At 46.8% G+C, this 24,640-nt stretch overlaps 1 protein-coding gene across 1 annotated transcript in view; it reads right to left on the minus strand.

Annotated features, from left to right (window-relative positions):
* Positions 1 to 23,981, minus strand: part of LOC119657972 — a 45,162-nt gene extending 21,181 nt beyond the window's left edge. Inside the window, exons 1-3 of the mRNA XM_038065183.1 lie at positions 22,993 to 23,981; positions 12,965 to 14,340; positions 7,149 to 7,505 (exon numbers count right to left, since the gene is read on the minus strand). Of these exons, the coding sequence (XP_037921111.1) occupies positions 7,149 to 7,505; positions 12,965 to 14,340; positions 22,993 to 23,480 (2,221 nt within the window). The 5' untranslated portion in view covers positions 23,481 to 23,981. The remainder of the gene's footprint in view (positions 1 to 7,148; positions 7,506 to 12,964; positions 14,341 to 22,992) is intronic.
* Positions 23,982 to 24,640: the final 659 nt, after the last annotated feature.

The following is a 24,640-nucleotide window of genomic DNA, read 5'->3' on the forward strand; positions in this document are numbered from 1 at the left end:
AGTGTCTGAGTCATCACTTTCGAACCCCCGCGCTCCCCGCCTTTCCAACAAATGTCAAAACTAAGACTGAACTGGAAAAGTACTAATCGAGACCTTTCATTTGATACCCTACATGAACATTCAGTAAAAAAAATTTGTTGCACCCCCCTTTTGCATGTATGAAAACCCCAAGGTGGAAATTACCGCATGTGTGGGCGTCTACAGCTCCCACCTTTTCACCTAATTTCATGTCAATCGGTAGAGCTGTTTCTGGGACAAATGCGGATGACAGATAGATAGACAGACATTGAACCGATTTTAATAAGATTTTGTTGTACAAATAAAATCTTAAAAATGGAAGTAGTTGATGTAAATATTCGTTGTAATCGATGGACTCGGAATGACTGCATGAATGAATGAATGAAGCCCTGAGAAAACCAACAGATCTATGAACTCGAAAAGTACAGGTAGCAACCGCACTAGGTGCGGAAGTTTTACTAACAATGCTCATCCTGCCTAGACAAAAAGGGAAATCTGGAAGGATGGGTTGAGTATTTTGATGAACTGCTCAACAACCAGAACATCGGCGAGTTGAAGGTCCCGCCAACTGAAGACGACGGACAAATGCTGCCACCACCAAGCATAGAAGAAACAGTCCATGCAATCCATCGGCCTAAAAATCATAAGTCGCCTGGAGCCGATGGAATTACAGCCGAATCGGTTAAATATTGAGGCGGCCAATTACATTAAGCGGTTCATCAACTGATGCTCAAGGTGTCGGACAGCGACTCGATGCCTGACAACTGATAACGAGGTATTATCTGTCCCATATATAGGTGCTCAGAGGTGGCGGGAAGGAAGACGGGGCAGCAATTCTGTCGGCCAAACCAAAACCAAGTGGCCGAGGAGAACCTCCATAGTGGTGGCACCGGGAGACGCTGTATCGCATTGGCTTGCCGGCGGTGATGTAGTAGGCGAATGCTCCAAAGGCCCAATTAGGGCGATCAGACGGGAGTCTGCACGGGGACTCATCTGAACTTACGAAACCTTACCAGTGGAACCCAGTACCATAAGACCGGGACAGCCCCTGAACTTCAGGAGAATTCCTGTTGTATGTGCGTTCAGCGCGGTTATTTGCGGTTGGCCCCCTAGTGCAAGCTTCATGGGGGTTGTGGTTGCGTGCAAGCGAACAGAGACCTTCGGGTCTCAGCGTAGTGTTACCTTTTAACACGGGTGCCGTACTTCTTAGTTCGGTAGTGATTTTGGGAGGTTTTGCATCAACCAGTATGAATGCTAAATCATGCACTCGGTATAGACTGGCACCGTCGTAGCTTGCTGCGGCGGGGCTCTGGTTGTGGTCACAACATCAATCCGTGTCTTAAGAAGACCGTGGGATTAAGTCTACAAGACCCCAGGACTCATTGTCCCACACATAAAAACGGGAATATCACGCAGTGCAGTAATTATAGAGGTAACACGTTGCCCAGTACCATCTGTAAGATATTCTGGGCTATATTGCTAGGGCGGATAGTCCTGTGGCGCAGCAGGATTCGCAGCATTCGAAATTTATTTCGAATGTTGCGGATACGACGGATAGATGGCGCACGCCTTTAGAACTCACCACGGAAGGGGGGAGCTAGCGGTGAGAATGTGCCGTTGGTTGGGGGCAGAAAAAACCACATGGAGACGGATCAGCCTCTTCTGTCTCTAACCTTGCGATAGACGGTTGTCTTACGGTGCAGCGTTTCATAATTTCTTTAAAACTCTTTCGTTCCAATTAGTGGATTTTTAGTTTGTTCGTAGAGAGTATCGATATGTACAAATCATTCTGATCAAGCATTTACGGTCGTTTTTTATTCATTGTTTGGGAATTCTGCGCTCGATGCGGAAGTGGAATTGTTACAGTGAGGTGACACAAAACATCTAGAAATTTGATTTTTTTATGAGCTGCCGAACTATAGCTATTCCTTTTCCATAACAAAGTCCCATACATCCAGAAGATCATTGCCCCATACCAAAGAGGCTCCACCATCAGTTGCTACCTTTTTTCATCGGCTTCAAAGCCGCCTATTATAGCATAGCCAGGGTAAAACTGTACACGGCCATGAGAGAATTTGGTATCCCGACGAAATTGTTAAAACTGACTAGTCTAACCCTGACCAATGTTCGAGGCCAGATAAAAGCAGCAGGATCACTCTTAACACCATTCGACATCAACAATGGTCTACAACAAGGGGATGCCCTATCATGCGTTCTATTTAACCTGGCCCTGGAGAAAGTGATCCCTGATGCTGAGGTAAATGCAAGGGGTACGACCCTCTTTAAGTCCACCCAACTACTGGCCTATGCTGACGATACTGACATCATGGGAAGAACGACCCGAGACATACAAATTGCCTTCATCCAGATCAAGCAGGTGGGGCGAGATCTTGGTCTGCACATCAATGAAGGCAAGATGAAGTACGAAGACAAAGTACGGGTTTTAGGGTACCAACAGAGTTTACAAAAACTATTTCGCTCGAAATGTCTTACCATAGGGTCAAACCTCTTACAAACCAATGGTCGTGCCAGTCCTTATGTAATCGTCGGGACTTGGGTTCTTAACAAGAAAAATTACGAACGCTTGGCCACGTTCGAGAGACGAATTCTTAGCCCCCTAAATGAGGATGGACTTGATGGATGGATGAACGATATCACGACCGTCTGGTTGTAGATAAAATTCGGCTCAACAGGTTGCGATGGGCGGGTCACCCACTCCGTATGGATGAGGATAATCCTGCCCGGAAAGTCTATAAGGGCATCTATGGTAGAAAACGAAGACCTGGCAGAGCCTGCCTGCGATGGAACGATAGCGTAAGCCAGGACGCCAGACAGCTTTTAGGGATATCGAATTGATGGACCTCGACGCAAACTCGGGATGTCTGAATTTGCTTACTAAGGTAGGCCGGATAGCGATAGTTGCCCCATTGATAATGTTGATTGAATGACTGGACTAAAAGGTTAACTTTTCAACCCCATCTCACCTCATAAGGCGTGAGGAGTTTATGCAGGGGGAGAGGACGGCCTCGCTTCAATACTAATGAAAGCTCGTGGCGGTCACCACCCCGTAAACAAATATGGTCCTCTAAAGTGGATTTTTCTTATGTCGTCAGCGAAGTGTTTTGATTTTCAACCCTTTCGCGTTAAAGAGAAAGGATGGAGGGGTATGCAAGGGGGCAAGGAAGGTTCCCCTCTCAAACTCTATTAAAAAAAGTTTACGGCGATTCCCGCTTAAAAAGTCATGGCGTCCCTAATCGAGATTATTTTCATCTGAAAACGGTAGGGTTTAACTTTGAACCCTACCCCCAGCCGGAAAGGATAGGATGAACAGAGAAGCCCGCGATCTTCTCTCTCAAAGCCCGTTAAAAAATCGTAGCGATCATCTCCCTTTAAAAACTAATGGTACATCAAATGGGGGAGCTTATCACTTGCACAGTGTTAAATGTAATGATAGTGAAATTGAAGCACAGTCTCACTGTGTAGATGCCCTGTACTCCACTAAGTAGTGAACAGGAAACACTAATGGTAAAGTTCGATTTGTCAGCGCCACCTTGGAGAGGAAGCGAATAAAGAGGGCCTCTTCGTCCCCCACCATAAAATTTTCAAATACTCCAGAGATGGGGGCTGAAATTGTGAAAACTATTGTAAATGCCACTCAAATGATCGAAGATTGGAAGACTGATCAGATCTGCACAGCAACTGTCAGCCAGTAGAGTTACTGAAATATCTGGAGAACAAGGCTTGCGACTGGAAACAGAACGAATCCGAGCCCCAGACATCCTGTAGGGGTCGATGTCAATAGTGCGGAAAGCGTGGAGGATTGCCCCCTTTTCACAATGAGAGAGGTCGAAGAAGCGGTTCTCACTATGAAAAACAAGAAGGCGTTAGGTCCTGATGGCATCCCGGCGGAAGTTTACAAACTGGTGTTCCGACAACGGCCAGACTTGACACGGCCGGGAAAGTGCTCGAGAACCTCATCAGGAGTAGACTCGCCGAAGCGATCCGCGCTGCCGGGGACTTATCCCAAGGCAGTTCGGGTTCAGAGCAGGGACATCTACAGTGGATGCTATTATTAAGGTCGTAGATGCGGTTCATCTAGGCCAGGCAAACAGCCGCCGACCTTGACGGATAGTGCTCCTCATAACGCTTGATGTCAGAAATGCCTTCAATTCCGTAAGATGGACAGATATGCTAGGCACATTAGAAAACTCATTCCACCTGTCAAGCTATCTCTTGCGTATCTGAAAGACCACTCCCTGCTCTATAAGACGCTTGAGGGCTAGAGGAGGATGGAAATCACGTCGGGAGTGGCACAGGGATGCATTCTAGGGCCGGACCTCTGCAACGCTTCGTACGGTAGTCTGCTGAGACTTGATATATCCGAAGAGTCGCGTCTGGTCGGTTATGTAGACGACGCTCGGGCACTTGTTGTCGGACACACTGTTGAACAGGCGCAAAGCAGATTTGTCATATTGATGCGGTGGGTAAACGGATGAATGACTGCTCATTGTTTCAGTCTTACGCTGGAAAAATTGAAGTAGTTATCTTGACTATAAGGAGAATCCCAACCCTGCGTCCCATATCGATCGGCGAATTGACTTTAGAGTCAAAACCAGCAGCTAAATACCTTAGTTTAATACTTGACTCAAAGATGAGCTTCTTCGAGCAAATTAAAGCAGCAACAGACAAGGCTGTAGCTGGAGTCGCGGCCTTGAGTCGGCCAATGGCGAATGTTAGGGACCCTATACCTACTAGGAGACGTCTCCTTATGGGAGCAATGCAGTCGGTTCTGCTCTATGGAGCGGAGGTATGGGCTGATGCCCTTGACAAAGAGGTGCATCGTAAGCGCCTTGCTCAAGTGCAGAGACTGAGAGATTTGCGAGTGGCGTCTGCTTATTGCACTGTTTCCGAACCGGCCGTGATGATGATCGCGGGAGTGATCCCCGTTGCCCTCTTGCTGACGAGCGTAAAGCTATCTACCGCCGTAAGGACAAGGACTTAAGAGAGGTGTTTGCTCGTAGAGAATGTCAACATACCCTTACCGAGTGGCAACTCTCTTGGCAAAATGAGCCAAGGGGAAGATGGACTGCGTGACTCATCGCCAATTTAGACCCGTGGCTGAACCGAACGCATGGTGAGATTGATTACTTTCTTACCCATCTTCCATGCGGGCATGGAGGTTTCAAGTCTTACGTGCACAGGATTGGGAAGGCGCGATCTCCTGATTGTGTGTTCTGCAATGAAGTGGCGGACAACGCTGAACACACCTTTTTCTCTTGCGAGAGGTAGGACGGCTTTCGTCAGCAGCTTTATGCAGACATAGGGGAGCTCTCTCCGGACAACATTGTCAAGGAGATGCTGAAGAGCGTGGGCAGCTGGAATCGTGTTACGCATTATGTTCGTGCTCTTCTTATTGCGAAGAAGATTGAACTCGACCGGCGGAGAGATCGGACGGTAAGGGGTTCCTTGAACCAACAACAACTCCCTTCCTCCCCTCCCCTCCCGTTGGTGAAAGGAATTCCCTGACTTGAAGGCTCCCAAAGTCGGGAGAGCGGGAGGACTAGCCCAAAGTAATGTATCAAACGGTTTCAGGCTAGTCCTCTGATGACAGGGAGGTGTTTAGTTGGTAGTCCGACAGCATACTGTTACGGGAGTCCAACACTCTGTGCGTAAACGCATTCACCGACCCTGTCCGACTGCTGTTATAAAAGCAGGGAGGCAGAGTCCTGCTGGTCTGGATCTTCAGAGCCAACCCGTAGCATTCTCGAAGAAACACAACTCTCCCACCCTGTAACTAGAAATATCACTGAGCTGTCCTCGCTTACCCAGTGTCCGTAGCCTGACTCTAGCTAGAGCTGGGCAATCGGAGAGAAAGGGCATGAGGGATTCCCCCTTCTCCACAGGTTCGGCAATGCAAATTGTAGGGTATACCTAGCCTGGCGGCATGGTCGCCCATGGGCCAGTGCCCCGTACAGACCACCGTAGTCTTGAATGCATTTGCATGTGTCTGGCACAGGAGTTCCCGTGATCGCGCAATGTTATAAGCGGGCCAAATCCTTCTTGACTTAGCACAGCTGGTAACCCTTCGCCATCTAAGACCCGCGGCGGCTAAGTAGTGCGAGTAGACTCTGCCTTTGACAGCCGCCAGTGAGATACGGACTGTGCCCTGGTGAGTAAAAATCTCATATAATAATGTCTAAACAAGTCGAAAACCGGAAGTTTATCGCCGATGTGTCAAATATGTGGGTACACGATGGTTTAATTTATATATAGGTCCTACATATATACATTGAATATGCCTGATATTCGATTCGTTACTGATATTTTATCTTTTAGGAAGTAGTAATTTGACGCAAGGAGACAACATTGACCTACTATAACTTTGCTAATAATAGTAGAATTTCGACGAAACTTTCCAGTATCCAGCCTCATAATGAAGCCTATATTTTTGCAAAATTTAAGATTAGGATTTAGAACAAAGTTAGGGGGGGTTCACAGTGAGCTTTCAAAATATAGTAATATACTATTTGAGCAAATATGGTAACGTAGGCCTAGATACCATGTGCATAACACCATGATAATTATATTTAGATTTTTTGATTGGATAGTTTCTGAGAATGGGTCCTAGAAGTAGTTGACCCCTTTCGGACCCCCGAACTCCTCCTCTTTACACTCCATGTCAAAACTAAGAACAGATTTGAAACGTACTATTGGAAACCTTTCAGGTGATACCCCAAATGATTATAGCCGGTGAAGAAAATTTACCAATTCTCTTTTACTTGTATGGGGTTCGCCCTCTCCAATAAGTTCAATGTGCAGCAAGGTAACTCATTGCATGTTTGGGGTTCACAGTTCAAATCTGCGTTCAAAGTGCGTGTGACCGACAGTGAGCCGATTTTAATAAAATTTTGTTTTGAACACACCTTAAAAAGATGAGCAGACAGACGGACATTATCGCGCGCCATTATCTGACGTGTTTAGAAAAGCCTGGAGAACCAGACAGGATTACATGGGTACTTCCCACGTGCCTAGACGAGTAATTCGCTCCCTCGTGGATTTATTGAAAATCCTTAATGTTAACTAATTCATAAATATAACAATATCAATAAACAAAATAAAAAAATCCTTACCACTATGCATCCGTTTGATATGGACTTTAAGCTTTTGCGGTTGACAAAATTTCCGACCGCAAAAGTCGCAAAGAGGCCTTGCCCGTTGCGGATTTGCACTACAGCCATAAGTTCGATGCATTTCTAAATAATTCAGTCGAAGGAAGAACTTTTTGCAAAATTGGCACTGATATGCGCCTTTCCCGTCATGCATTTGTGCCGCATGTTTCATTATATTTTCCTTTCCCAGAACAGCTTCTCCACAAATTTTACAATGATACTTTCTTATGGTCAAACTGAAGGATGGGTCGTGAAAAACAGAACAGTGCGTTCGATAGTAGATGGGATGATCGAACTTCATATTGCAACCACCGCAATCTGAAAGTACAAAATTAGTTATGTTATTGATAACGAGGAGATCCTTCTTAAATTATAGAACTGGAACCAAACAAATGAAAAAAATAGTTAAAAGATCCTGTGAGACATCATTCTGATATGGGTGATAGCCGCCCAGATCAATAAGACTATTAAAGTTTTGTGATGACTCCATGGTTTTTAGGATGGGTTTTTTAAGATGACCAACTGACGATCCGGGTTGACGAGGATCAGCTCTTTTAAAGAGTCTCGTCGACAGACGTTTGTCTGCCTTTGCGTTATCCAGGCTCGAGAATGTGGGGGTCTTTTTAACACTTCAGTCGCTCTCATGTCATTAACAAAATTTTACGCGTCCTTGGTCTGGTCTGTTGGAACAGCACCAGAACCTGAAATACATGCTTCCAGGTTGCTTATAGATAGGGTAGTGAGTTCGATCCTGCTTTATGCAGCTCCAGTTTGGGGAAAGGCATTGCAGGTTACATCTAACGCTAACAAACTGTTCTCGGCATTCAGGACTGTCTCAGATGATGCAGCATTCGTCGTCTCAGGAATGATGTCCATTGACATACTGGCAGATGAGATGACGACTATATATAGTGCGAAGTCTATCTCTCCTTCATCGCAGACGAAGAACGCCGAAAGGGAGAGATCTCTAAATAGATGGCAAGAGCGTTGGGAACGCTCGGGAAAGGGTCGGTGTACACACAGGCTCATCCCTGCCATCAAGGAGTGGTTGGAGAGATGGCACGGTGAGATTAACTATAACCTTACTCAGTTTCTCACGGGGCATGGAGGATATCGCCAGTACCTGTTCAGGTTTAAACTAGATACCTCACCCGATTGTCCAAACTGCGATGGAGTCCCAGAGGACCCAGAGCATGTATTCTTCCACTGCCCAAGGTTTGTGGAGCAAAGGAAGAACCTAGAGGAGACTCTAGGAGAGATGCTGGTACCAGAGAATCTGGTGCAAAGAATTCTAGCATGTCAGGAAGACTGAGATGCGATCAACTCAATGGTCGTATCTATCCATAGCGAACTGCGAAAGGCAGAGGAGAGCAGAAAAGCGCGGTCACATACGCCGCGTAGAGACGAAAGTGGACCAAGCTAAAAAGAGCTGACTCCGCCCCGTGATGTAATACCGTATGGTGGTTCCACGGGGCTTGGGGGGAGTGGGGGGTGGTTTTAGTGGGTAAGAATCCCACACGCTGGCGTATCCAGGCCAGTGTCTTTTGAAGATTTCCACCTCCTCAAAAAAAAAAAAAGAACCTGAAATACAAAATAGAAATAGGAATTACATAAGCTCCAGAGGCTGGCTTGCGTGTGTATCAGTGGGGCAATGAGGACATGCTCAACGGCATCCCTGGAGGTCCTTCTGGGATTAACTCCTCTCCATCTGCACATACAGATGCAGGCAAGGAGATCAATATTCAGGATGGCCGGTAGTATGAGTGAGGAGGGGAGCTGCCTCAATCGAGGGAAGATTGATATTCTTTCTAGGCGGTATCCCAAATTACTGATACCGATGGATAACATGACAACGAGGTTTCACTTCGACAAGAAGTTTGAAACACGTTGGAGTAACAAGGCAAACTGGGAGAGCGTGGTTGCGACGTACGGCTTAAACCAGCAACTGATTATTGGTACACTGACAGCCTCACAGCAGAGGGAGCGGGTGCCGGTGTCATTGGTCCAAGGAAAATGTACTTTGAGCCAATGGGCAGGTACACTAGCATATTCCAGGTGGAAATATACGCCATAGACAAATGTGCCTCCTTTAATATGAAAAGGAACTACAGGGAGGCAGAAAATAGCTATTCTCACCGATAGCCACGCAGCGATCAAGGCACTTAGGCCCAAACAGGTGAACTCTAAACTGGTATGGGAATGCCTTGAGAGACTGAATACACTCGGTTCGTCCAACAAGGTCTGGATACTTTGGGTTCCAGGCTATGCTGGGTAGGAAGGCAACAAGGCAGCGGACGAACTAGCCAAGAAGGGAGCAGGGACGCATTTACATGGGCCAGAACCCTTCTGTGGAATCGGAAACGGTTTCATGGCTATGCATTTAAGAAATGAAAAGAAACGGTTGAGGGAACTATACTGGGCGGTCCTACCAGGGTGCTTATTGGGGGATACGGACCCATGCGCACAAAGGATTGCTTAAACCTCACAAAAAAGAACCTACGAATCAAAGTGGGAATTCTCACTGGTCATTGTCGGCTGAACTACCACCTAGGGAAGCTAGGGATATCTACGGACCTTCCACTGTGAGGAGGAAGACGAAACCTCTATACACGTCTTGGGACAGTGTCCGGTACTTGTGCAAAGTAGGTCGAGACATCTGGGAGAACACTTAATACCAGATGCAATGATGAAACATCTTTTTTTTTGTTATGGATGGAGGTGGAAATCTTAGAAAGACGCTGCTGCGCCAGGTTGCAGCAGTGTGTGGGATTCGCACCCACTAAAACCATCCCCACTCTTCCGCCCCTCCCCGCGGGACCACCGTGAAGTATTACTTCGCGGGGGAGGCTCTGGTTCGCTATACCAGCTCGTCCATGTCACGTCTCCGTCGTGCCGCCTTCCGAGCTCGATCCAACTCCAGGAGTTTTGTCTGCACCACGGCTACTGCCTCATTTACCGCCATCCAGTTTTCCTCCGACTTCAGCATCTCTCCCGCCAGGTTCGAGGGCTCGATGTCTGCCCCTAAGAAGCTATTCAACCTCCTTTTCTGCTGCAGAAATCTGGGACAATGTAGCACCGCATTCAGGACAGTTGGGAGACTCGTCCAACTCGAAGCAATGCAAGTACTTCCTATAGCCACCGTGTCCCGTAAGGAACTGTGTCAGGTGGTAATTCAATTCTCCGTGCTTTTGGTTGACCCATTTCTCGATACACGTTGTTGCCACTTGCCACACAACTCTCTCCTGATGGCTTTTCGGAAATCCGCATTCACCTCGGCTGGATTTGCCTTCCGTTTTTCGTAGAGCCAGTGTGCCTCGCCGCTAGAAGATCTATAGTGATCATTCCCGCGATGACAAACACTGCCTCCGTCGACGCCGTCCTAAATGCGTTGCACACCCTTAGCGCAATTGGCCGGTATGCCGAACTTATCTTCCTCCGGTTGACAGCGTGGTTGAACGCTCCCGCCCAGACAGGGGCCGCGTATAGCAGGATCGACCTCACCACTCCCGCGATGAGTAACCTGCGACTATACTTCGGCCCTCCCACGTTAGGCATCATCCTTGCAAGGGATGAGCTGGTATTTTCTGTCTTCTCTCGCGCATAATCCAAGTGTCCCTTGAAACTCAGCTTGGCATCGATCATCACCCCCAAGTATTTGACAACCGATTTTGAGACGAACTCACGATTACCAACCTGGATGGTAACCGTGTTGTTCTTCCTACGGTTGGTAATGAGGACCGCCTCCGTCTTTTCGTCCGCCAGGTCCAGCTTGGCAATTCGTAACCATGACTTGATGATATGAATGGCTTCATTTGCATAAAGCTCCACGTCCTCGGGATGCTTTGCTATTGCAACTACCTCCAGGTCGTCCGCAAAACCAATCAGCGTTGTCTCCTCCGGCATGCGAAGGCCAAGCACTCCGTCGTACATTATGTTCCACAGCAGCGGTCCCAATACAGAACCTTGAGGCACACCTGCTGTCACAATGTACTCCTTCGGCCCGTCGTCCGTCTCGTACCAGAGAAGTCTGTCTGAAAAGTAACTCTCGATGAGCCGAGCCAAGTAGCTAGGAACACCCAGTTTGACCAAAGCGCCCTTAATCCAGCTCCAGTTGGCTGAGTTAAAAGCATTTTTGACGTCCAGCGTCACCAGAGCACAGCATTTGCCCATGGCCATTGCATTTCGAGCCAATTTCACGACCTTTGCTACTGCATCGACCGTAAACCGGGCTCGCCGAAACTCATATTGCCGCTCCGAAAGACCACCCGCAAGCTCGATGAACGGGAGCAGCCTGTTGTATATCACCCTCTCCAACATCTTCCCCATGGTGTCTAAGAGACAAATAGGGCGATATGAAGAGGGCACGCCGGGTGGTTTCCGGGGCTTCGGTAGCAACACCAGCTTCTGCCTCTTCCACTGGGCGGGAAACACTCCTTCCGCCATACACGATTCGAATGTGCTTGCGAACCACCTTGGTCTGGCCTTGGCCAACTTCTGAGCCTTGTTCGGAATTCCGTCCAATCCTGGAGCCTTACTGTCCCCAATACGTCTGCAGATTTCCCAAAGTTCTTCTTCGGTAACAGCAGTGATCGAGAAGACGTCCTCCTGAGCTGCCAGTTGGGGTTCTCTTTCGTTCTGCTCCTGCTGCGGGAAAAGAGTTCTAATTATTTGCAACAAGAGGCGTGGGCATGTCACTTGAGGTGATTTCCGCCCGCGGATCTTCTTCATTACAACTTGGTAGGTTGTACCCCACGGATTCGTATTAGCCTCCATGCAGAGCTTCTGGTAGCATTCCCGCTTGCTTCTCCGAATGGCTTTCTTAAGGTTGCTTCGCAGATCCCTGTATTCCTCCTCACGCTCTCGAAAGTCTCCTCGCTCGGAGACAAGAGGATCTCAAGAGAGCGATTTCCGTGTTCCACCAGTAGTTAGGCCTCTTGCCGTGGTGCAAACGTCGTCGTGGCATCGTAGCGTCGCATGCTTCGGTTACACGCTGAGACAGCTGTGTGACCCTTTCCACCGCTGTTCCATCCGGATCATGGGCTCCCTCCAATGCGGCAAGGAATGTCTCCTCGTCGAAAGCTCCGATAGACCAGCCAGCCGCCTTAGCCTTTCCACCTCCAGAGCGTCGTTGACTGCTTCCCCGGTTCCAAATGCGGAGGAAGATGGCCTGGTGGTCACTGTGGGTGTAGTGCTCACTCACTTGCCAAGCCATCTCCCTCACCAGTGAAGTTGAAACATCTGGAAGTGGGAACATACTAAAGTCCCTAACGGTTACAGGCCTGCTTGAGATACTATAATCAATAGGTACACTATGACCAGTAAAAGGGGCACAATAGTTCTTCAAGGACGCGGTGCGACTTTCCCTTGACAGAATAATAATAATAAGGATGCAATCCTTCTTGGACCTTGCAATTTCATGCAGTATTCTGAGGTGGTGCCACGCATGGGTTAAGGACACGTTAATTTTTTGACAATGACGTAAGAGAGTTTGAAGTGGCACATTCTCGCTCCTGCTTAACAGAGAGGCATACAAGCGCCTGGCCATGGGACACTATAGTAAAGTTTCACTCAGGTGCGGGCGGATCTCTACGGACAATTTCTCCATTTTCTTCTGGTTTTGGGAGAGCTAAGCCTTCGTGATTGATCCTGATTAATTCGGATGGTCGTTGTGGTCACCTTGTAACTCAAAAGTGTCATTATGTTGTTTAAGTAATATGTCAAAGTACGATGTAATATCAGTACAATATCCTTAGAGGTATTCAAAGAAGGTTACTTACTTGTTTTCTCCGTGTACTTCTTTTGCCACGTCGAATTGCATTCGTCGCTCCAGTACAGTAATTCACAGCCACTTTTCAAATCTCCACACGTCACAAAGTACGCTTTCTGCTCGATATTCACCAAATTCACAGTCCTCTCGTCATACGTCGGAGCAATACGAACATACCGCATCCAGTTTGAGGTATTCGGATTTTCCATAGACATGAATTGTGACTTTGAACCGTTGAAAATCTCGAAAACATACTGCATATTACAGTCCTCAGGAATGTCGTTGGCTTGAACATCCTCCCCTATCAAAGGACCCAACCGTGTCAGTTCTGGAATATCAATTTTTGTGAATACCCCACACAAGTCCGCCCCCGAAGAGCGTATCTCGAGTTGAGGGGGCAAGGAAGCTTCAGAGAATGATAAATGCTGGAACACACTTGGACGTTTCGGTGTGTTGGTCGCACTAGAGCTTCTAGTCGACTCGTTATCTTCTTCGTTCCCGTGATCGTTGCTTTCGTTGGGAACTGATGTTTCCTGATCAGTGACCTGATCCTTCCATGTCGTGAAATCTACGCAATCTGAAATATCATTGACTGCATTCCGGAAAGGACACTTTTCATATTCATGTGAGAAAGTACACTCTCTGCACGACTGAACCAAGCGTGTCATACTATTTAGACGTGAATTGTCAGACATTTCATCGTCCTTTTCGTAATCCTCTTCATTGTCACTGCTCTTTTCGATCCCGTTCCTGTTTTCCACAGGACCATTATCGTCAAACTTCCCATTCAGGGGCGCTTTTCGTATATCATGTTTCTTTTTTGATCGATCGCGTATCCTAAACTCACTATTCGCAGGATTATCTTCCTCGTCCACGTCTTCCTCATCATCCTCGTCCTCATCGACATCTTCCTCATCGTTCTCTTCCTCGTCGCTGCGATCGTAAGTTTTTATGAATTCGTTCGTTTTCTTAAGACAAATAGCACCCTTATTGCAGTCCGTTGACATTGTGTCGTCCAGGAATTTCTCACAACCATTTGCGGATTTCTTTTCAAGCTCGTCCTGAATCTTTTCCGCTATTCGGCAATCTAGCACTTCTGGAATATTCTCATCGTCCAAACTACTGCTTATCGATTGATCCTGTTGTGCTTCGTGATGTTGGTTGTGCTTTTTATTGTGCTTTAAGGTGAAGGATGGAAAATTCTTGGACTTGTCCACAAATCCGTTCAGGGCTTCTTGGAACTGAACACGTTTCCCGTGCTTTTTCCTTGAAGGTGGCAGGTAACTACTGTTGTCGGACTGACTATTTCCAAAATCTTTGGCACTTAGGTTTGGTTCAAGCTTGATAGTCGCAAAAGACTTGGATGTAGCTGATAGAGATGGAAGGCTAAAAAGAAAAGAAAAGTGGCTTTTTTAGGGTTGTTTTAATTTATTAATTATTAATCTATGTAGATATATCTTCTTTAAAAAAGATGTGAGTAATGTAAGGTAACACATTGTTTTGTATAAAAATTTAACGATAAATGCCCCAAAGCAAGTCACACTTGGCTAAAGAATGGCTGTCACAAAAAAAGAAGAGTATTAGGGTGCACAACAATTCCATTTGTATGGAACACAATGATTCCATTTCTATGCAGTCCAAAATAGTCATCCAGGAATATGTAAGGCTGTAATATTAACATTCTATGATGCCTTCGGTTGCCGTCAACTTACAAGATGGGGCAACTTCGACTGATTTTTAGTCAATAATAGTCGGATTCCCACCAAACTTTTCATTGCCGTGCAATATGAGATGACATATATTAGTAGAAAATTTTGCCTCCAAGGAAGGCCTCAAAGGGAGAAAAGTTTCCTGTAATAACACACAATTAAAATCATCATTTGACCATATAGTCTAGATATCATATATTGCTGTCACAAATCCTATGGAGGGTGCACTATTACTACAGATTTCTGGCAATGTGCTTCAATTCTCCCAACAATTTTTCGAGAAGCTTTTACACCTCATCCATCATTTTGCGCCATGTAGTGTATGTGTGTTCGAGGAGGGAGAGAGGCAAAGGCTCTGAGCACTCACATCTAGTGGTCCACTGTACTCGACTCCCTCGTCTAACTGAATATCCCCGATTCATTTATGCATCTCCGTTAGTAGATGTGATGCTACCCGCTGTAGTTGAGACACATCAGCACTAAAAATCGGATGTCTGCTGCTTACATTGGCGAGGCACTGGCATTGGAAATGTTCCATGGATTCCGCTTTCTCATTACAGGATGGATACGTATCATCATGGAGAATTCCTATTGTGAACATATGTCCAGCTAGTGACTTATGGCCAGTGATACTTCTGCAAGTCTTGCTGCCTTTCCACAGGATATACTTTACCGTATGTTTGTTTGGTTCTAACAGGAAAAGTTCGGTATGTTTAGCAGCACTAAACTGCTAAACATACCGAACGTTCCCAGTTTTTGAGAGCAGCATTAGCCAAAACTACTGACACCCCAATTGCTGGTTCCGGTCCGGCATGGGGAAATTGAACCCTCCTTTGCTAAAGTATCCGGGATTTCATTTTCCTCTACACCACAATGACCGGGTACTCAGAGTAGATTCGCCGTATTGAATCTAAAAACAGAGTTCAATCAATACATTCCGGAACGATTTTTAAAGTGTTTTTAAAGTTCTCAATGCTGTTTGACTATCGCTATAAATTGCGATGTAACTGCCCTTCAACCGCTCGTCAATCATCCAGATTACCGCCCTTAGGATCGCAAACACTTCAGCCTGAAAGATTGTTGTATATTGTCCCAAGAGAAAAGTCTACTTCCCGTTTGTACTGGAGAGGTAGACTCCTACTCTAGAACCCTGTTCTGTTTTTGAACCATCGATGTCGAAGACGTCAGTATATCCTGACACGCATTCTTCTGGTTCATTCCAATATTCTCTTCGTTTCAAGATAACTTCATATCTTCTACCACACAAATATATTAGGTTAAAAGAGAGACGAAGACGGCTACGGTTTCTTACCAGGGCAGAGGCAACTCTTCAGACGCTGCCTCACCTCTGCCCTGGGAGCAGCGTGATCGAAGCGGCTTGCAGATGTTATGCGCTCCCTTTTATAATTCGCAAAACACGGCAAGGGTCCGAATTAAATTCTACGTAAAACCAACTACAATTCAGGCCAAAAGCTTGGCCGGAGCTAAAGAATTTCTTTTTTTTTAGGGATTGGGGAGTCCTAAGTCCACATCGATTCGATGACCTAGAAAAAACCATAGCACCGTTCGTCTCTCTTTTAATTTTGAAACTTGGGTGTTAAACCTAAAAAGAGGAGTCCGATAGTCCACGGACTCCTGAGAGTGGAAGCAAGTTGCTCTTCTTTTGGTCCGGTCCGGCATCAAGTCGATGCGGATGCCGGTGATATCCAGACAGACAGTTCTTTGCAGTGTGGCTAGTTTACAAGGAAAACAGAACCAAAGCTCCACCTATATAGTCCATAAGCTGTGAGAGTTCGTTTCATCTTTGCTTCTACAAGTTTGTTCCAAAGAAGCTTGTTCTGAAGCAACCTCCAGATATTTCACTTCTTCAGAGAGTTGCAATTCATCGGCTAAAAAATCATAAGTCGCCAGGATCCGATGGAATTACAGCCGAATTAGTTAAATATGGACGCGACCAGTTACACCAAGTGGTTCATCAACTTGTGCTCAAGGTATGGGACAGCGAATCAATGCCTGACGATTGGCAATGAGGCATTATCTGTCTCATACATAAAAAGGAAGATATCACACAGTGCAGCAATTATAGAGGTATCACGTTGCTGAGTACCATCTATAAGATAATCTCCGCTATCTTGCTAGGCCGGATAGCCCCATACGCCCAGAACATCATTTGGCCATACCAAAGAGGTTTCACTCCAGGCAAATCAGCAACAGATCAGATTTTCTCTCTGCGGCAAGCGATGGAAAAACTGATGGAATATGGACAACAGTTGCATCATCTATTCATCGACTTTAAAGCCGCGTATGATAGCCGTCCGGATGTCCAGATAGCTGAGTTGTTAGAGCACAAGGCTGTCGTACGGAAGGTCGCGGTTCAAATCTCGTTGGTGGCAGAGGGAATTGTATCGTGATTTGACGTCGGATACCAGTCGACTCAGCTGTGAATGAGTACCTGAGTCAAATCAGGGTAATAATCTCGGGCGAGCGCAATGCTGGCCACATTGTCTCCTACAGTCTACTGTAGTATACGGTTACGATCTTGAATGAAGTGCTCTAACACACTTCAAGCCCCTGATCCAATATGGATTGTTGTGCCAACGATTATTATTATTATTATGATAGCATAGCCAGGGTAAAACTGCACACGGCCATGAGAAAATTCGGTACCCCGACGAAATTAATAAGACTGACTAGGCTGACCCTGACCAATGTGCGAGGTCAGATAAAAGCAGCAGGATCACTCTCAAGACCATTCGACATCAACAACGGTCTACGACAAGGGGATGCCCTATTATATGCGACCTCTTTAACCTGGCCCAGGAGAAAGCGGTCCGTGATGCTGATGTAAATGCAAGAGGTACGATCCTCTTTAAGTCCACCCAACTACTGGCCTATGCTGACGATATCGACATCATGGGAAGAACCACCCGAGACGTACAAACTGCCTTCATCCAGATCGAGCAGGCGGGGCGAGATCTTGGGCTGCACATCAATGAAGGCAAGACAAAGTATATGGTGGCAACGTCCGCACCGAAAACAAACCAACCAACAACATCAAAACTGGTCGAATGGGAAGAATAAAGATAGGAGAGTACAACTTTGAGACCGTTAATAATTTCTCCTATCTAGTGTCGAAAATCACAACCGATAACAGCTACGATGATGAAATCCGCGTACGGTTGTTGGCTGCCAACGGAGCCTATTTTAGTTTACAAAAACTATCAGTCCGAAATGTGACAGGCGTATTAAAATTACTTAGTGTTTCTGTTTATATTCAGTAAAGAACTACCCTTTCCGGAAGGATTTCGACATTAATAATCGGACTTTAACAAGGCATTTTAAAACCCTGTTACAGGAAAGGTAAGCAACACGACCGTATCAACATCAGCACATAGGGTGCCATAGAAGGAGAAGAAAAAAGAATTAGAAAAATGTATACTTTCCACATTAAGTACATATTTCGAGGTTTCTTCCCCGTTCGAGCTCACTATTTTTGTTTTCAATCACTTTTCAATAATTTCATCCAACTGACGAGGATCTGCTTGCCTTAGGGGCAACTGGATCTGGCGGGGGGATAAACCGAAGCAATAGCCGGGGGATCGCCCTCCCTGCACTGGAGAAGGTGCTAATAGGACCCCAAGCTAAGGTAGAACGGCATATGCCGAGGAAGGCGTGGTCAATGGGGAACTTGGTCTTTAGTATGCGAACTCTTAATACCTTGGGCACCTTCAGCTTCAAATAAGACCTTTACCCAGACTAGCCAGGGCGGACAGAATGACCCGGACTACTCGTGGGACCAAGACAAGGACTCAATTATTAAAAAAACAAACAAACCGACAATAGAAGAAGAGATGATGTTGTCAGGCGCATCATCGGAGTACGAGCTGCTGGCATCCAGCCAGGAGGCAGTAGCCGTCGAGAGCAGTAGACTCGATGCCAGCTATAGCACCGTTGTGCTGAAACCAACCGCAGGGACCGGACGGACGGACCAGTGGTTTCCAGCCTGAAATCCGCTGCCGTTAAATTGTGTGTAGCGAGTACCTGACATAATACTTCTAACCCGAAACCCTCGACGTCAAGGGATCTGTGAAAAGTGAAGACCCACAAGAACGTCGGTCACCGGAAACCAGCTAAGAAGCGAAGGTCCACTGGTGCCCCGCTCAAGAGTCAGTACCAGAAAGCCATGCACATTCTCAGCAAGATTACTAAGAATAAAGAGGCCGATACTGTCGACGAGCGGGATGAAAAGGATCTCGCTAAATACTAGGCGATTGTTGAGGAATATATCTGCAAATGCCTGGTGGACGAGCAGTAGGCGAAGCCCATTGCTCCCAAATGCAATCGATTTCAAAACGTAGTCGAACAAGACCACAAGCGGAGCAGAGTGGGCAAGAGCTCCGACGCTTAGCATCCTCTGGAGAAAAGTAATCAGCAACAGCCAGCCGGCGAGCCACGAACTGTGAAACCCTGTCACGACGCGGCCAGCAGCCACTCACGTGTGACGCTGACGGATGGAAATTCCTCTATAAACGGAGAGTGCCTGGAGGCACTGGAGAAGGTAGACTATAAAGTGCGGTTCGGAGTCAGGAACGCAAAGGTGAAAGTGTTCCGCTCTGCAAAACCAGATAACGACCTAGATGCAATCGACGCCACCAATGTGCCGTTGGAGGAGATGAGGATCGACCGTTCGACGTGGCTCGAGGAACCCCACACGCAAGAAAACCATGCTGATGGTAACGCAGATAAATCTGCAGCACTCGAAGTGCGCCTCTGCTAATTTGCTGCTCTTCCTCCTAGAGGAAGACATCGACATCGGACTAATACAGGAGCCCTGGGTCGGAGGCGTCCGAACCATCAAAGGGCTCTAAAGCAAATATTATAATTTATTCCACAGCATAGAAAACGCTGAACAGGACAGACCTAAAGCATGTATCCTCACGAGGAAGAGTCTGCACGACCTTCTGTGTTCTAGCGACTTAGTCGTGGTCAAACTGGAGCAGGCGGGGGCAGAGAACGTTTATATTTCCTCGGCTTACTTGGCTCACGACCGATCAGCTCCGCCAGAAGAACTAAAACATTTGGCGAACACCATAGCAACAAAGAACGCCAACCTGTTGAGTCCGCGAAGGACTTTCGACCAATCAGCCTCACCTCTTTCGTGTGGAAGACCCTAGAGTGCGTCCTAGACATCTATTTAAGGGCGATTATGGAGAGGACACCTCTTTCTAAGTCCCAGCATGCCTGCCTCAAAGGCAAATCCACAGAAACCGCTCCCCACAAGATAATTGGCACTGTTGAGCGGTCACTGCAGTACAAGAAGTATACCCTAGCTGCCTTCTTAGATATAGAGGGAGCATTCAACAGCGTTAGTATCAACGCCATCAGGGAAGCCTTGACCAGTGTTGGATTGGAGGGGAGTCCTACGCATTGGATTAAATCCATGCTAAGTGCCAGGATAATCCAGCCAGATCTGGTAGGCAACCACCTGACCAGAGCTGTGAACAGAAGCACGTCCCAGGGTGGCGCCCCCACTCCGGTGCTCTGGTTAATAGTGATGAAAGAAATTTTGCGAATATTGGACATTGGCGGGATGAAGGTAGTGGCGTATGCCGACGACTTGGTGATATTAGTGTCAGGGATGTTTCCGTCCATTATGAGCGACGTCATGAAAGGAGCGTTACGAAAGGTGTGCCTGTGGGCCGCAAAATGCGGACTCGGCGAAAACTCAGCCACCAAAACGGAACTGATGCTATTCAGCACCAATACAAGGGTACCTGAAGTCCACATACCACGGCTGAATAAACAAAGATTGGTTCTTTCCTCCAATGTAAAGTATCTGGGTGTAATCCTGGATCCAAAGCTAAATTGGAGATTGAACTTAGAACTGAGGGTTAAGAAGGCCTGAATAGCACCGTTGTAGCGTGCATTGCCGTCAAACTACGTGAGTCCGGATGCTGGCTACAGGAACATTCTAGACGAAGTACTTCGGGAAATCTGGGCATTCCGCACGGACTATGCCACACACGAGCTGAACTTCATGAGAAACTGGCGGCTGTTGCAAGGTTATGACACAGTATTCTTCACCAATGGACCAAAGATGATCTGTGGAGCCGGTGCGGGGGTTTTCTCGAATATACACAGTGTATCCGAGTCGTATGGTCTCCTAGGTTTCGACAGTGTATTCCAAGCGGAAGTACTGACGATACTTGAAGTCTGTCGATGGCTGGAGCATGATCCGAACCCCAAGCGTAACATAGCCATTCTGACCGGTAGCCAAGCGGCTATTAGGGCCTTGTACTCAGCGATGACTTCCTCCAGGCTGGTGGGACAGTGCAGAAACGCGCTGGATAGTCTGGGCAGCACGCTCAAGGTCACCCTAATTTGTGTTCCCGGTCATAAGAAAATAGAGGGGAATGAGCGAGCTGACGGATTCGCCAGGCGGGGTTCTGCTCTTGGTAATCCTTTGGTGGGTATAGTCGGTTTCTCGCTGGCGACGGTCAAGGGTGGAATCTACCCGGACTAGTTAGCAGCCGCGGGACTTAAATGCCTGCTTATAACAAAACCCGATCACATGAGTTTCCGTGGCAGACGCGTGCAGATACGTACAAGATTACGGCAATCTGCATGGGGCACTGACCTATAGGGAACCATGTCGCCAGGGTCAGAGTCTACCCTACAATTCGCATTGCCGAAACTGCGGAGAAGAGGAGGAAACCCTCAGTCGCTTCCTCTGCAATTACTCAGCTCTAGAATCAGGCTACGGACACTGGGAAAACCATTCTTTGGGGACCTCAGAGATATTTCTAACTGCAGGGTGGGAGAGCTCCTCTGAAGATCTGAACCGGCTGGACTCTGCCTCCCTTCTCTCATAACAACAATCACGGTCTTAGGAGTTTGTGGCATCAAAATGGCGCACCACAGCGCTAATTGGGCTCCTCGGAGCGACCACTGATACCTACCTACCTACCTTACATCCTGTCCTATCCATTTACATACCTAAACCCACCATTTTGGCTTGAGTCACCAGTTTTAAACCTTGAATCGCTGATTAAACGCATATGAAGCACAAATGAAACGAAACAAGCCTGCGAGATTCATACAAGCCACTCTAGCTATTCCTGTTTCCGAAGCCGCCAATTCAATTCTACCGGTCTTTACTTTCCAGCGGATATATGTATATTCAAGACGATTTCATAAGAAATGAACCAGTCGGCTTAAAGAAAGGAGGAAGCAATCCTCCAGGTTTTGTTTTACACACATTTTTAGAAAGGACCTTTTTCTCAAACAAACCTCTCGCCTCCAGCAGCAGGGCAAAACCAGGGTTCAACCAACTATGAAAGGTTTGAGTAAAGCCAAGTTGATAGTGGTTTAACAGTCGGCTTTAAATAACTCGGGTGAAATTTGTCAGTCGATTGGTCATAATTTCTGTCAGGACTATGTAGCAATGATGCATACGTTGAAGTCCAGACTTTCCCGGAAAGATTGAAGGCTATTACTCGTATTTAACTCAATATTAATTATGGACTCCAGGAACAGAAATAGATTGTTCAAATTTTTAATCTTCCATTAATGAAACATTACTTCATTATCCTTTTCCATTGTGACCCAATTATGGGATCATCGAGGAACTATGAGCTGCTGTGTTAGTGAAATAATAATGAAAAGGCACGACTACACTTGGCATAGCTCAGGCAAACTTCATTAGCGGAGAAGACAACTCGATTCATCTTTTAATTGATTTTCTGCACCTCCTACCACAGGACCAGAGCCACAGAGGCAAATACCAGTGCCATCCAATACAAATGCAGAACAAACCAGACAAACTGAATCAATGGATCACCACTCGTACAATTGAATAACGACGAAAACAATTTTCCATTTCTCCACACACTTTACAATACAGCATTGTTTCAATAACTTCTGGCTCACTACATCGCAGCACTTCTACCACTCGAACACAGATGAGGAATGGATGTCGACGGCTGCAGGTGCTTCCAGGATGCCTCCAATTAGTGATGTATGGGACCTGACTCGCAATCATTGCCAGCAAATGTTTTCCCGTGAAGAGTGCCCGAGCAAAACATCACCTTTCACTTTCCATGCTCTTGTGTCCATTCCATGTAAATATTGAGGCTGTCTATAGATAATAGATGTTCCTAGTCTCTAGTGCATCCACGAGTGGGGAATGTCAGTTTGAGGGTTTTGGTTTCCCCTCAAGGATGTCACTCTGGGATATGGGAGTGTGGCGTAGCTTAGGCGCCAAGGCTCCGTAAACGCTTCTCAACAACATGAAGTTTGAATCAGTGCATGCGGGCCCCTCCCCTCTTACCTTGAATTCCTGCTTGTGTCGCTATCCGCTAAGTTCAGGAGATATGTGACGAATTCCACGTCGTTTTTGAAAGCCAGTCGCTGCCTGGTCGTGTCCCATCTTTCAGCGTTCTTCGTTCCGATGTAAATATTTTTGCTGAAGTTCTGATGGCGATACTTTTTCGAATTGCTTCCGCTTCCACCGGCCCCGCCCCCACTGTTTGGTCCATTGCCACCACTTCCACTTCCTGTCACACTTCCGCCCCCACCACTACCACTACTAGCCAGGCTGACTCCGCCACATCCACTTCCGACTCCCCCGCCCACCCCTACACCCGGTCCATTCAGTCCGCTCCCTGCTCCGCTGACCGATCCAGTGGTCGGCACCGCACTGCAACTCTGCGAGACCCCATTGCCAGCTCCGTGAATAGGAAAGGCGGCGCTCCGCTGACCCGCACTGCTTTCACTTCCGCTAAAATCGAAGTCATTCAAATCGCTCGATTTTGGCATCACGGACACAATTCTATTTCATTTTTCCACTATTTCCAACCACAATGTGCTCAGGGTGGGTTTTCACTTGCCTTCGGAACGCCCTTGGCCACCGTTCACAACACTTACACTTTTCCCGGACAATCTGTTTTCCACTTCTCATAATTTTCCTCCGAATTCCACCACGAATCGATTCATCTCGAACGGTCAAACCGTGAGCATCTGCGAAAATTCGCCGAATTACTCGCCATGCCGCGCCATCAAGGGTTGCATCCCTGCGAGGAAAAGTCGGAAGCGAGCCAGCTACGTCGGATTCAAGACTGGGAGTTGTACCTGGAAGCGAACGATACAAAAACGCCACCACCGGAACTAACTAAATGGAATTCCTTATTTCCCGATATCGCGACTCCCGACTCATCCGATTTTCCACAGGATTTCTGCGAATATCTTGTATCCTGCGAACCCGAAACTCTTATTTTTGTTGAGCAAAAGTTGCTGTCACAAGGAAAGTTTGTGTCTACTTTTCTTTCTTTACGGTCATTATTGGTCCTGTCTGTGTACGGAACGTGCGTACTTCGCAGGACTTCTCGCTGTTAGAGCGGCTGTGATGCAGCCACGTTGGTGGTTGTGTGGATGTTGGGGAAGTCGGCAAGTTGGGGTGGATTCCCTGTTGTCCCCATTGTGGAATGGAAGAAGATGGTGAAGCAGAAACACTTCAAAATACTCGAAAATATCTTTGCTTATAATTGCAAACTTCCTCTGTGGAGTTATGTATTAAAGCTGGCAGGATGTTCCGCTTGTTCCCAAATTTCTGCAGAGTTGCCTTGGATGGGAGGGTTAGCTCCATTCAAGGACGAACTCATTTAGGATTCCGTAGTTGATAAACAATGAACGATGCATGGATAAGATTTTGTGACCAGTTTGAAATCATTTCAACATATTGTCCTTGATTGATTGTAGTTTTTGCCTGCGAAATATGAAGGGGTGGCGGCACTTAAATAATTCCATGCTACAAAGGGATGTATGTTTGGAAGTAAATAACTCTGTTCATGGGATGAGGAGCATCTTAATTTAAAAATTAGGAAAACCGATGCGAAAATGAAGAGATGTTGATGAGGAGTTTGTCCTTGAAATCGAATGTCTTTAATAATAGTTTGGTAGCTTAAAAACACCAACAAGAA

Source organism: Hermetia illucens, chromosome 5 (genome assembly GCF_905115235.1).
Source record: "Hermetia illucens chromosome 5, iHerIll2.2.curated.20191125, whole genome shotgun sequence".
Classification (NCBI taxonomy): Eukaryota; Metazoa; Arthropoda; class Insecta; order Diptera; family Stratiomyidae; genus Hermetia; species Hermetia illucens.